The sequence below is a fragment of the Delphinapterus leucas genome, chromosome X (assembly GCF_059928025.1).
Source record: "Delphinapterus leucas isolate spDelLeu-1000000601 "Yukka" chromosome X, BTC_Dleu_Yukka2, whole genome shotgun sequence".
NCBI classification, from domain to species: Eukaryota; Metazoa; Chordata; class Mammalia; order Artiodactyla; family Monodontidae; genus Delphinapterus; species Delphinapterus leucas.
The window spans coordinates 26,401,182-26,415,449 of record NC_143150.1 but is presented as its reverse complement, the minus strand read 5'-3'; the positions used below and the strand labels follow the sequence as shown (position 1 = coordinate 26,415,449).

The window sequence follows — 14,268 nt, the reverse complement described above, 5'->3', positions numbered from 1 at the left end:
AATGAAGATATAATTCATACAGCAAAAGTTGCACCCGTATAAAGTATACACTTTAGTGGGTTTTGGTATATTCACAGGGTTGTACAACCATAACTACTATTTAATTGCAAAACATTATCATAACCCCAGAAAGAAACCCCATACTCCTTAGCAGTCATTCACCATTGCAGCCCCTCGACCCCCAAGCACAAACAACCACTTATCTACTTCTGTTTCTATGGATTTGCCTATTCTGGACGTATCATATAAGTGGAGTAATAATGTGTGGTTTCACGGTTCATCCAGTCATATAAGTTCAACCCTTATCATATATGAGTACTTCATTATTTTTTATGGTGGAAAATATTCCTTTATATGGATAATACCACATTTTGTTTATCCATTCATTAGTCAGTGGACATTTGGGGTGTTTCCACTCTTTGGCTATTATGAATGATGCTGATGCTGCTATGAATGTTTGTGTTCAAGTTTTTGTGTGGGCATATGTTTTTAGTTCTCTTGGGTATATGTTTAGGGATGGCGTTTCTGGGTCATGTGGTAACTCTATGTTTAAACTTTTGATAAACTGCCAGACGGTTTTCCAAAGTGGCTGCACCATTTTATATTCCCACCAGCAGTGTATGAGGGTTTCAGTTAGTTTTTCTACATCCTTGTTAACACTTGTCTGTCTCCTTATTACAGCCCTCCTAGTGGGTGTGAAGCGTGTCTCATTGTGGTTTTGATTTGCATTTCCCTGATAGCTAATGATGTTGGGCATTTTTTTATGTGCTTATGGGCCATTTGTATGTCTTCTTTGGAGAAATGTCTGTTCATTTCCTTTGCCCTTTGTTTAGTTGGGTTACTTTTTTTTTATTATGGAGTTGTAATAGTTCTTTATATATTTTAGTTCTTTATACATTATACATATAAGTCCCTTGTCAAATATATGATTTGCAAATATTTTCTCCCATTCTGTGGGTTGTCTTTTCACTTTCTTGTTGGTGTCCTTTGAATCATATTACTTTTTAATTTTGATGAAGTTCAACTTGTCTGTTTTTTGTTGCTTATACTTTTGGTGTCATGTCTAAGAAATCATTGCCTAATCCAAGGTCACCTGTGTTTTCTTCTAAGAGTTTTATGGTTTTAGCTCTTACATTCAGGTCTTTCATCCATTTTTAGTTAATTTTTGTATATGGTATGAGGTAGAGGTCCATCTAACCATCACCCAGATCAAGATATAGAACATTTCCACCACCCTGGAAAGCTCCTTCAGGCCCCTTCCCAATCAATATCCACCCTCAAGTTATATTCTGACTTCTATTACCATAGATTAGACTTGAACATCTTAAAAATGTAATCATACAGTATGCACTCTTTTGTCTCTGGTTCATCATTATGATGATGTTTTGTTTATCATATCTATGTGATTGATCCATGTTGTCTGTGGCAGTAGTTCATTTTTCTTTCTTGCTGTGTAATATTTGAATATACCAGAATTTACTTATCCATTCACCTAATGATGGGCATTTGAGTTGTTTCCAGTTTGGGCCTGTTATAAATACACTGCTGTGAATATTCTTGTGTATGTCTTTGGTGGATATATGTACTCATTTTTAATACCCAAGAGTGGGGAAGTTCCTGGCGGTCCAGTGGTCAGGACTCAGCGCTTTCACTGCCGGGGTGCAGGTTCAATCCCTGGTCGGGGAACTAAGATCCTGCAAGCTGTGTGGTGTGGAAAAGAAAAAGAAAAATACCGAAGAGTGGAATTGATGAGTCAGAGGAGAAGTCTCATCTTTTAGCACATAACTACACAATCTGTATTCCGACTTTGAGTGTCATTAAAGTGACTTTCTATTTGCTTTCTTGCCTTATCTAGTCCACCCTCCCCCCAGCTGCAGAAACTAAGTCAGAGAGATAGGAAGCTGATACATTCAAGGTCACAGACTGCGTCTTCCTCTATTTCCCATGATTTTTTCGAAATAATTGCTGGTGATTCACTAAAGACATCCACGCTTTTCAGATTTTTGAAGCGCTTAACCCTTTTCTTATCTGTTTTACCTTATCTTGTACTGTTCATGTAGTCTTTAAAGCACCTAATCTCAATTCATAATGCTACAAAATACATACTCATTGCATTTTCAACTGTTGTAAGATTCTGAAAGTGATTCTTCAACGCCCAAGTATTTCTAAGTCCTCTTCCCAAAGCAGCTTTGGTTTGGTGGTTTGGTTTTGATTTGTTGTTGTTGTTGTTTATTTATTTGGCTGCATTGGGTCTTAGTTGCGGCACTCGGGATTTTTAAATTTTTTCTTGAGGCATGTGGGATCTAGTTCCCTGACCAAGGATCAAACCTGGGCCCCCTGCATTGGGAGCACAGAGTCTTAGCTGCTAGACCACCAGGGGAGTCCCTGGTTTCGATTTTTTGCTTGTTGCTTAAATTTTTCTTTTCAATTATACTTTGCTGTTGAGTTGTGTTCATGAAAATAATTAAACTCTATGATCTTTTTCCTCACCAATTTTCATTTCAGATGATACCATATTCCAAAATCCTATGGTACAAGAAGCTATACGAATGGGATTCAGTTTCAAGGACATTAAGAAAATAATGGAGGAAAAAATTCAGACATCTGGGAGCAACTATAAATCACTTGAAGTTCTGGTTGCAGATCTAGTGAGTGCTCAGAAAGACAATACACAAGATGAATTAGGTCAGACTTCGTTACAGAAAGGTACGCAAGACACACCTAACATCACTTCATTATGGATAGTATCTTACATGACTTTGTGGCCCATTCATTTCCCTCCTCTCATATTCCCCTTAGGATAAATGTTTTTTAAAACTTTTTATTATGAAAACTGTCAAACACGTACGCATCGACCATCTTCAATAATTATCAACACTTTTCTAATCTTGTTTCACTTCTTCCCCCACCTTTTTTTCTTTGCTGTAGTATTTCAAAGTAAATCCCAGACATCCTATATATCATTTACCTATAAATACTTTGATAAATATCTAACAGATAGGGACTTCTTTTAACATCACTTTAATACTGTGTGTTAATCTGCTCAGACTGTTATAACAGTACTGTAAACTGGGTAGCTTAAACAACAGACATTTGTTTCTCATAGTTCTGGAGGCTGGGAAGTGCAAGACCAAGGTGCAGGCAGATTTGGTTCCTGGTGAAGACTCTCTTCCAGGCTTGCTGATGGCTGCCTTCTCTAAGTCCTCACATGGCCAAGAGAGAGAGCACTCTGCTTTCTGTTCCTCTTCTTATAAGGACCTTGATCCCATCATGGAGTCCCATCCTCATTACCTCATCTAAACCTAATTATCTCCCAAAGGCACCACCTCCAAGTACCATCACACAGTGGGTTAGGGGTTCAGCGTATGAATTTTGGGGAGACAGACATTTAGCCCATAACATACTGTTGTCACACTTAACAAAATTAACAGTAATTCCATATCATCTGAAATTCAGTTGGTTTTAATTTTCCTCATTGTCTTAAAATGTTTTTTCAGTTCATTTGTTCTACTCAGGGTCCAAGTAAGATCCAGTGATCCATTCATTTTAAAAGTGTGAGTTTATGCTTTATTTTAGATAAAGAACAACAAAGACTAACTTTTATCATTGTGTGTAGACTATAAGTTTTGTAGTTGAAACTCTTTGGATTTAGAGTGTTCTGCAACTTTTCATATGATGTAAATATATAAAGGGGTCATATTGCTAAATAGAGCTTGAATTAATGGCATCTTAATACTATGAATCATGTATAGAAAGTGTATTAAATAATGTAGAAGAGAAGTATATAACCTCCTTTTAGGAAAAAGAAAGATAAAAAATACAAGTTTCTCCTTTAAGGATGACAGCTACTCTAGAGCTTGCCAACAACATTGGAGGTTAAAGAAAAGGTTTCAAACTGAATACATTCTTGGGGTGCTTTATTATAATCGTTCTCTAAGCTTTTGACCACCTGTATGAAAAGATGAGAACTCTCCAAGGGCTAATGAACCTAAAAGTTCACTTTTTTTTTTTTTTTACCTTAAAGACCCTTTTGATCTTTAGGTTATTTCAGATGTTTTTGAAACATTATTCAGATAATTACATAAGTCATAAAACAGTATAACATTAATGATGTTTTAAATTACATTAGTTGATGTAAAAGATTCAGCAGAAAGCATCTTTTCCTTAAAGATGCATGTATTTTAAACCTATAATAGCTCCACGTGTCTTGGTGATAGTGAAACAAACCATTTACTTCGTGATACCAGTGATTGTGCCATTCTCCCCTTAACCACAACTCAAGCTCTCAAGCTTAATTAAGTTTGACAATAAGGTGTTAGTTTTTATACCTGAAGGTGTTTACAACAGAAAGATTTAGTGGGTTGCAGTAGGAAGAGAACAAGGGACAGAGTGCATTGGGGCATGTTTGTCCTCTATCCAACAGGAGTTGGTGGGGGGTTCTTATTACTGAGACTACGAGCCAGGGTAGTGTGGGAAGGAGGGCCTAAACAAATGCCAGCTCTCAGGGGCACAGGTTAGAATTCATCAGATGATCTCTCCTTAGTCTCACAAAATTGAGAGGCAAGTAATTGTCACAGGCTGTCTTCTCATGGAGGACTGCTGTCTATTTCTCTTCCCAAAAGCTGATGAGGAAAGACTGGCACTAAGAATCTTTTAATTCTATACAAAATAGAGGGTGGGCCTAATTGAGGTAAAACAGATGGAAGTTATTAGAAAAAAGTACAATGTTATTGTTACTCATTGAGAAATCCTAGATTCAATACTAGTTTTTATCCTATTGGCTCTGTGACAGAGAATACCCCAGTCTTCTAAAGATAGTACCAAATTAGTATCTTTTTTTCTTTCTTTTTAGAAACAACATAGTATGATACAAAGCCCTTTATTTCATGTGTGTGCTAAGGCACTTGCTTTAATCCTTATGTGTATATTACAGAACATAATGTAAAAATCAAATAACCCATACACATTTCTTATCAGTCTGTCTTTCCACATGAATCTGCTCTGATAGGAACATTAACAACATCAGTTTATTCTAGAAGTGGTTTAAAATAATGTAGTAAAAATATTAGCAAATAACATCAAAGATGATCTAGCTGTTGCCTTTATTGCTATGTGCCAGAACCTCCCGACCTAGAAAGGGGCCTTGTAGAAAGTAGAAGGGGAAAGGTACCTCAGGAAAGGAAAGAACCTAGTAGTTACTCTAAAGGCTAGAGTGAAGTAATTGCCAGAGGTGAACTATTAGTCTGGAAAGAATGCCCAGACCATCACCATCTCAAGTAAGCGTCTGTATGCAAGCCTGAAATAAGGTAGGAAAAGTGGAGTTCATGATATCTGTGTTTGGTAGGCATGACATTTCATCCATTGTGGTCTGCAAACATGGAATCACAAATAATCGGAATGAAAGGAACCTTAAAGATCATACAAAATTTTCATTACTTCAGAGAAAACTGAACTGCAGATATGCTGTTACTCAAGGTCACTCAGATAGTTGGGAGTAAAATTCAGGTTTCCTGACTTCTGGTCCGGTGTTCCTGTTTTTTCTTGTTTTTTTTTTTACTTTTTAAAAAATTGTGGGGAATTCCCTGGCGGTCCAGTGGTTAGGACTCGGCGCTTTCACTGCTGAGGGCCTGGGTCCCATCCCTGGTCAGGGAACTAAGATCCAGCAAGCCACGCGGCGCAGCCAAAAACAAAACAGTTGTGGTAAATACACATAAAATTTACCTTCCGAACCATTTTTAAGTGTACAGTTCAGTAGTTTTAAGTACATTCACACTGTAGTGCAGTCAATCTCCAGAACTCTTTTCATCTACAAAACTGAAACTCTTTACCTATTAAACAACTCCCATTTCCCACTCCCCTGGCAAACACCATTCTGCTTTCTGTCTCTGTAAATTTGACTACTGGAGGTATCTGATCCAGTGTCCTTTTTTATTCATTGTGGCATTACATCCAAAAGTAATGTGTAAATTACTTAATTGTCTTCCTTTTTTTGATTTTTCTTGGAATTACAAAGCTACCTTTTTTTTTTTTTTTTTCCTGCGGTATGCGGGCCTCTCACTGTTGTGGCCTCTCCCGTTGCAGAGCACAGGCTCCGGACGTGCAGGCTCAGCAGCCATGGCTCATGGGCCCAGCCACTCCGCAGCATGTGGGATCCTCCCAGACCGGGGCACGAACCCGCGTCCCCTGCATCGGCAGGCGGACTCTCAACCACTGCGCCACCAGGGAAGCCCTACAAAGCTACTTTTTAAAAAACACTGGGAAGGGGTCGTCCCCTTACCCCCCGGACTGGCCCAGGTGTAGAGAGACTACCTGAAGGGAAGGAAGCACAAAAGAGACCTGCTGTAGACTCAGGGCAAAGGGAATGCCATGCTGGGACCTGTGAGCACTACAGGAGGAAACTAGCATGGTGGGACTAGCTCCAGGCACACAGGAGAAGTGCAAGAGGATTGGACATGAAGTTACTTGGATTCTTCGTTCTCATTTGCCTTTTTCTGCTTCTGCTGCATGATCTCCGAGTCCCTCTGCTTGTGGATGGCAGCAGAAAGCCTGTTATCTCAAATGCTTTCCCTTCACCAAGTCACTCTGCTTTTCCATATTCCTCTGGCAGGCTAGCTCGCACTGGTTACCACAGTCTTGGTGATGGCATGAATATATACTTTATTCTGACTTTTTTGGTCAGATGCTTCCATATTAATATAAATCAGTTTATAATGCCATCCCTTTGCTTCTGTTGTTTCCTATGCCCCGAATGCCTTTTTCCTGTTTGTATACCTCATCTGATGCCCCACTCCACCCCCTGTTCCTTAAATCCATTTCTTGAACTCATCCTTCAAGGCTCAGCTCAAAGGTCACTTCTTTGAAGTTTTCTCCAATACCCATAGCAGAGTTTGCAGCTCCCTCTACTCTCTCTGCTGTTAAAGCAATTGTAACATCATTTTGGAACTGTTTTCTTTTCTCTCCTGCCCATTAGACAAGCTTCTTGGGGGCAGGCAGTTTATCTTCTTGTCTCTATGTTCCATCTTTGAGTTTTGATTATGCCCAGGAAGTTGCCTTTTAAGAAAAAAGAGATTATATAATCCTTTTCTCCACCGCTAATCAAGAAAACCTTTCTGAAGCAATTCTGATATCTTTTTCCAGGTTAAAACCCTTCACTGGCTCCTGGGGTCCTCGGTGTCAAGTCCAAACTCCTTTACATGGGTTGCCAAATCCTTCATGATCAGGCTCCTGCTAACCTGTAGCCTCATGTCATGCTATTTCCCCCTCAGATTCTCTTCCCAAGCCTTACCCGTGCACTTGCAGGCCTGGTTCTGTCTCTCTCCTTGGAGCCTGCTTATGTCATTTCCTCTGCCCAGAACCCTCTTCTCCCATTGCTCTTGTCCCCCAAGGCCGTCTCCCTCTCCTACTTTACTCCTACTCATCCTTTAGGACCCAGTTTAGGTATAATTTTTTCTGGGAAGCCTCCCCTTTATGTGTGTGTGCACGGACACACACCCTTCCTGTGTTCTTCATAACACATTATAATTACTTTTTATCATCACACTGTATTATAATTTCCTGTCTGCTTGTGTTCTTTACTTGTCTATGAATGATTGGGAGCCCAGGGTCTATATATTTGTTAATTGTTCTATCTCTAATGCCTAGAACCTAGCTAAGTGTTCAGTAAGTATTTGTTGCATAAAATTAGACCACTGTTTCCCAAACCTGTTTTCAGAATAGTGTTCCCCAGAATGTTAAAAGAGATGCCATGAAAAATGAACTCTGTAGTTAAATAGGGAAATTCCTTTTTGAATTTCTAAGAGGGCATATATGCTTTATCATACGGCCCTGAACTTGATAGTCGTGGTTCCCAAATGCCAGTGTGCTCAACCCCATTATTTTAGATTCAGTGAATGGGGCCAAGGAATATATTGTTAAAAAAATGCCCCAAGTGATTCTCATGTGAGGCTGAATTTGGTATACACTGGTATACAGTGATTACAAAGGTTGTTATAATATGTAATGCATTTGGAATACTGCGTAGCACATAGTAGAAGTGCTATATTACTGTTAATTGCTGCTGTTGTTGATGTTGTTGTCATTATAGTTATATATGACAGTGAAACACATTTCTATGACATATTTGTTAACATTTCACAAAACTTAGTTTGACAAAGGCTGAATTAAGCAAGAACTTCAGTGCCACCTGTGTATTGATGACACCCAAATCTCTATCTTTAGCCCTGACTTCTTCTGATCTCAAGACTTGACTCTCCGATTGCCTGCTGGACATTTTTATATGGATGCTGTGCAAGCACCTCAAAAAATCTTGAAAATCCCAAACCTGTACCTCCTTTTATATTTCCTATTGGCATTACCATCCCCTTGTCAGCCATGCTAGAAATCTTGAAATCAGCTTTATTTCCTTTCTTCCTCATCCCTCACATCCAGTCACCAAATCCTACTTGTCCCACTTCAGAAGTGGCCCTCAAATCTATCCCTCCATTTCTGGAATAAGCCATGCCTTTTCTATATGCTACTTCTTTTACCTAAGCCTTGCTTCTCTGCTTAGCAAATTGCTATTTTTAAATGTCATTCTTCCACTTCCCCCTCCCCCATCCAACAGCCGCCAACCCGTGAAGCCTTCCCCAGCTAATCTGAACAGAAGAACTTGTTCTGTGGTCTTGTCCCAGAGCACTTTGTATGTAACTTTATTATAGCACTTATCACTTTGTGCTTACCTCCGTAGCCTCAGCTCATGTCTTTCTCTCCCACTAGCATGCGAACTACTTAAGAGCAGATGCCATATGTGAGTCATCCTATCTCCCAACACTTGATTAGTGTCTGGCACATAGTAGGGGTTCACATTATTTCAGTGAATTTAAACAACTAAGAAAGTCTAAAATTAACACTTTTTTTTCTCTCTTTGTACAGAGATTAGTACTGAAGAGCAGCTAAGGCTACTGCAAGAGGAGAAGCTTTGCAAAATCTGTATGGATAGAAATATTGCTGTAGTTTTTATTCCTTGTGGACATCTGGTCACTTGTAAACAGTGTGCAGAAGCAGTGGACAAATGTCCCATGTGCTACACAGTCATTACTTTCAAGCAAAAAATTTTTATGTCTTAATCTAACTACAGTAGGCATGTTATATTCTTATTACCCTGATTGAATGTGTGATGTGAACCAACTTTAAGAAATCAGCATTGAATTCCATTAGCATTTGCTACCAAGTAGGGAAAAAATGTAAACTGTGATGTTATAGTTAGCAATCTAAAATTTGAATTTCTGGATTTTTCAGGATTTTAGCTGTATTATCTGTCCTATTTTTCACTGTTATTTAATTGAAACCCTAGACTAAGAAGCATCATATTATTATAACTGATCACAATGTGTATTTGTAGTACACTGACTTAGATTTCTAAATGTAAGTGAATTAATCAACTGACTTTTTCATCCTTTTTAGATAGGCTTAACAAATGGAGCCTTCTTTGTAAACGTACAGATTAGAGTTAATCTCCCCAATCACATAATTTGTTTTGTGTGAAAAAGGAATGAACTATTCTACACTGGTAGAAAGATAGAGATTATCTTTAGATGTTTGTGTTTTAGGAGTTTGTCCACTTTCTTTTAAAATTATACACATGTACTTGGGTGGATGATTTTTAAAAATGATTTTGCCATTGTTAAAAGGGTATTTAATGATTGAATACCATCTAGCCTACACGTACTGACATGGAAAGATGTCAGAGGTATATTAAGTTTAAAATCAAGTGGCAAAACACTGTGTATAGAATGAGCCAAGTGAGGTGTGTGTGTTTTATATACGTATAGAACAGAAGATTTGGAAAGATAGGCACCAAACTGTTAAATGTGGTTTCTTTGGGGGGGGGATGGGTCCCAGAGGGGCTTTACAGGGAGGGACCTTTCACTTTCTACTTTTTTTATTTTGTTCTGTTTGAATTTTTTATAAGTCTGTATTACTTTTGTAATCAGAATTTTTAGAAAGTATTTTACTGATTTAAAGGCTTAGGCATGTTCAAACGCCTGCAAAACTACTTACTGCTCAGCTTCAGTTTTTCTAATCCAAGAAGGCAGGGCAGTTAACCTTTTTGGTGCCAATGTGAAATTTAAATGTTTATATGTTTTTCCTGCTTTGTGGATGAAAAATATTTCTGAGTGGTAGTTTTCTGACAGGTAGACCATGTCTTCTTCTCTTGTTTCAAAATAAATATTCCTGATTTTGTAAAATGAAATATAAAATATGTCTCAGATCTTCCAATTAATTAGTAAGGATTCATCCTTAATCCTTGCTAGTTTAAGCCTGCCTAAGTCACTTTACTAAAAGATCTTCGTTAACCCAGTATTTTAAACATCTGTCAGCTTATGTAGGTAAGAGTAGAAGCATGTTTGTACACTGCTCGTAGTTATAGTGACAGCTTTCCATGTTGAGATTCTCATATCGTCTTGTATCTTAAAGTTTCATGTGAATTTTTACCTTTAGGATGATTAAGATGTATATAGGACAAAATGTCAAGTCTTTACCTAAGTTTTTTGTTTTCTTGTCTAGTGATAGTAGTAGATACTTCTGAAATAAATGTTCTCTCAAGATCCTTAAAAACCTCTTGGAAATTATAAAATATTGACAAGAAAAGAAGAAGAGTTGTTTGAATATTAAAGAGAAAATAAAACTTGAATAAGAATCAGTATATATTAAAAAAGAAAATGAAAGTTTAAAAATGCTTCATAGAACACCCAGACAAAGATTCTCACAACAACCTGTTGTAGAGGTGAGTGAGGCATTTCACTGTAGAGAAAAGTTTGAGAGTGGAACTGTTAAAAGTTATATTTTTGTTGTATTTTCTAAGAGAAAGAGTATTATGGTCTCTTAACCTCTGTTGATTACTACTTTGATATTCATTTAAAGCACTGCAAATTTAAATGAGAATTTTTAAAATCAAATAATGACTGCCCTGTTTTTGTTTTACTATGTAAATCCTCAGTTCTTTACCTTTGCACTTTCTTCTACTTAGGTTTAGTTATATATTCATTAAGTTAAATTTTACATGTATAGTCTAAGCTTTAAATTTAAACTTAAATTACAAGGGGAGAAAAGTTTTAAAAGTGTGTTTTCCAGGACACGTCAGCTCCAAGTCAGGTAGTTAGTTCAGTCTAGTTGTTGGCCGAGGACTGAACTGTTTTAACATAGGCTTTTCCAGTTCTGGAAGCCTCAGTTCATTAAAACTCTTTTAAAACTTGTATGTTTAGAGTTAAGCAAGACCTTTTTTCTCCCCATGAGTTGTGAAATTTAATGCATGAAGCTGATGTGGCTAACAAGTTTATTTTAAGAATTGTTTAGAAATGCTGTTGCTTCGGGTTGTTAAATCACTCAGCACTCCAACTTCTAATCAAATTTTTAAAGACTTACCAATGTTTGCCTTTGTTTGCACTATGAAAAGCCCTGGATCCTTCCCATCTAATTGTGCAAAGAATGATCACTTGCAAGGTCAAAAATATAGCCAGATCCAAATCTCTGCCTCCCCCTTCCCAAAATAGTTCTCAGTATCTACATGTAGACATTCCTTTTCTATATAAAGTTCACGCTAAGATTTCAAAAGGCACCACCTATTTTACTACATTTTAGTCATGCGAAGAGTCAAGTTGTTTTGTAATAAATAATTATCTTTATTCGTAATAATCTGGTGTGCTGATCAAAAGCTTTGTCTTAATTTTTGAGAAACGGGTTTAGTGTTTATAAAATAAATTCCAGTTTATTAATTAGTAGCTTTGTATTGCCTTTCCTACTAGATTTTTTGTTTGTTTTTATTTTTTTTCCCCTTTGGTTTGGGGCTAAGATGGGGTAGGATGGGTGTAGTGAATGTATATGATGTGATTTGGCCCTGTGTATTATGATCTTTTGTTGTTATATTATTTAAATGTTGGTAGTTTTTTTCCTGTTTTCATTTTAGTGGATAAAATTGGTATTTTGAACTCTGAATGGAGACTACCACCACAGCATTAGTTCCACATATCGTACCCTTTAGATCAAAATCATTGTTTTATTTCCTGCTCACCCAGTTGTTGAATATGGGGAAAAGGGGTGGAGGGGTGGGAGAAGTAGGATAGGTTGTGTATCATTTCCATTAGAGAAATAAGAAAACAGAAGGGAATATTTGACAAATATGGTTATTTTTAGCCAAATCTGCTTTAAAAAAGAAAAAAAGAGGTAACCATTTCTTCATCTGTGAAATGAGAATAGTATGTGTCTTACAAAGTTATGAGTTCAGGGAGGCCATATGTGTAAAATACCTGTTATAAATGTTAATTCCCTACCTAACACTCTTTTACCTTCCGTGGATATGCCTTGACTCTGGAAATGTGGGCTAAAACTTAGATGATATCTCTTTCAGTGACTCTTACTCATTTTTTTTGTTTGTTTGTCATAGTCAAGATGCCAATTACAATGAACAAGTAGGTCAAGTCCTTAAAAATATTTAAATTCCTGTTTTAATAACTTGAAAAAAATATTCTTACCAAATTTAGTTGAGCTTTCCTAATAGAAACAGTTGGCTTATTCCCACTTTCATAATCAGTTTCAGTTTGACTCTTGCACACTTTAGCACAGTGTGAACTTCATTTGCAGCATAATAGGATCATAGGGTGTCAGAGCTAGAAGAGACTGTAGAGAGTATCTAAATTCATCCCTCTTGTTTTACAGATAAGGGAACTGAGGCTGAAAGGTGAAATGATTTGTTCAAAGCTATATAGCTAATTAGTGATAGCCCAGACTGGGACATAGTTTGACGGTGAAAAACTTCAATCTACCTCTCCAGGGAGGTCTCAAATGTTTATTTTTTCTTGTATACCATACCGTAACCTTCACTACATATTAAATGATACTTTATAACTAATACAATAGGACAATCTTAAATACATATAGCTTCAAATTGTACAATACTACATTAATGTTTGGGTGGTAAGATTCTATTTTGAAGTCTAAAGTTTGCAGAAATGCATATAGATTTTTTGGCATTTATTACATTCTTGTATATCATTGATGTAACATTTAAAATTACTATATATTTTGTCATTCTGTCTATACTTAGCAACAAATTTGCATTTTTTATTTGATGTAACAAAGGCTTTAATGTAATTTTTGTTAGAAGAGTTTGCATTTTTTTCATTACTGTTATACTTCATCTAACCTGACAAAATGACTGATTCTTATGTCATTGTATTAGTGTTGTGAATAATCATGTGAAATGTGTGAGAGAGTACTATATTTGTGAATATAATTTTATGGCTCTTTTCATTTAGTAGAAACCTTTCCATCAGTATGGAAAACTAAGAAAATTGCTTTCTACTGTAAAATCTGGCAGTCATCATAGATTAAAGCTTATTTTTCTGTGAATAAAACTTATTCAATAAAGCACTATTCTTTAAAATGATATCTTATTACTTAGTTTCATTTTCTCAGAAGAAAATAAAATACTTAAAAATACTAAAATGTAACCTCCTAAATATACCCTATGCCATTGGGCCAGGCAGTAAGGTACACATCAAGTCAGATCATATTTAAAAAAAAAAAAAGACATCTGCTTTCAAATTAATTTATAGAATTCTATAAGTGCATAAAAAGTTAATTTTTAACATGTGTAAAAATATGAACCCCCCCCTCCCCACAAAGATTGGCCTGGTTGACTCAAGAGATAGTATAGTCACCATAACAAGGCTTGAACAAGCAAGAGACCTAAGAAGCCACTGCCCCTTTGAGGCAGGCAGCAGAGAAGGATTTTTGTGAGTCTGTATTGGCAGCTGCCCAGAGAGTTTCAGAAGCTACAAGCAAATCTGGTGGAATAAAAAGTGAGGGAATAAAGGATCTTTAAAGGGAGAGAGAAATTTAGAAGAGGGCTATTTCCCCTACCCCTGCCTGCCCACAATGGAAGTTCCTAAATTGAGATTTGTATTTCAGGCCTAGTCTGTATAGTGACTGATTATTGAATCCTTGACTATGTTATCACTCTTATCCGAGATATACCATTAAGACCTTGTTTTAAATGCAGTCCACATTTTGTACATGTTAACTACACTTTCAATGAATATTGATGAAGATGTGAATTTTCAAAGCTTTCTCTTACAGAAATTTTCAAACTTACATAAAAGTAGAAAGGGAAATACAATGAGTCCCATGGTAATCATCATTCAGCTTCAACAAATAACATTTTGCCAGTCTTGTTTCATCTAGGACTCTCCCTCCCTTTATTTATTTTTAGATTTTATTTATTTATTTATT

At 36.7% G+C, this 14,268-nt stretch overlaps 1 protein-coding gene across 7 annotated transcripts in view; it reads left to right on the top strand.

The window, feature by feature from the left end:
* Positions 1–13,423, top strand: part of XIAP (X-linked inhibitor of apoptosis) — a 44,818-nt gene extending 31,395 nt beyond the window's left edge. For 5 of the 7 annotated variants that reach the window (XM_022561844.3, XM_089904115.1, XM_089904116.1 and 2 more), the window contains 2 exons: positions 2,506–2,706; positions 8,911–13,423. In XM_022561844.3, coding sequence (XP_022417552.1) covers positions 2,506–2,706; positions 8,911–9,104 — 395 coding nt within the window. In that variant the 3' untranslated portion in view covers positions 9,105–13,423. The other 2 variants (XM_089904111.1, XM_089904110.1) reach the window with 2 other exon arrangements.
* Positions 13,424–14,268: the final 845 nt, after the last annotated feature.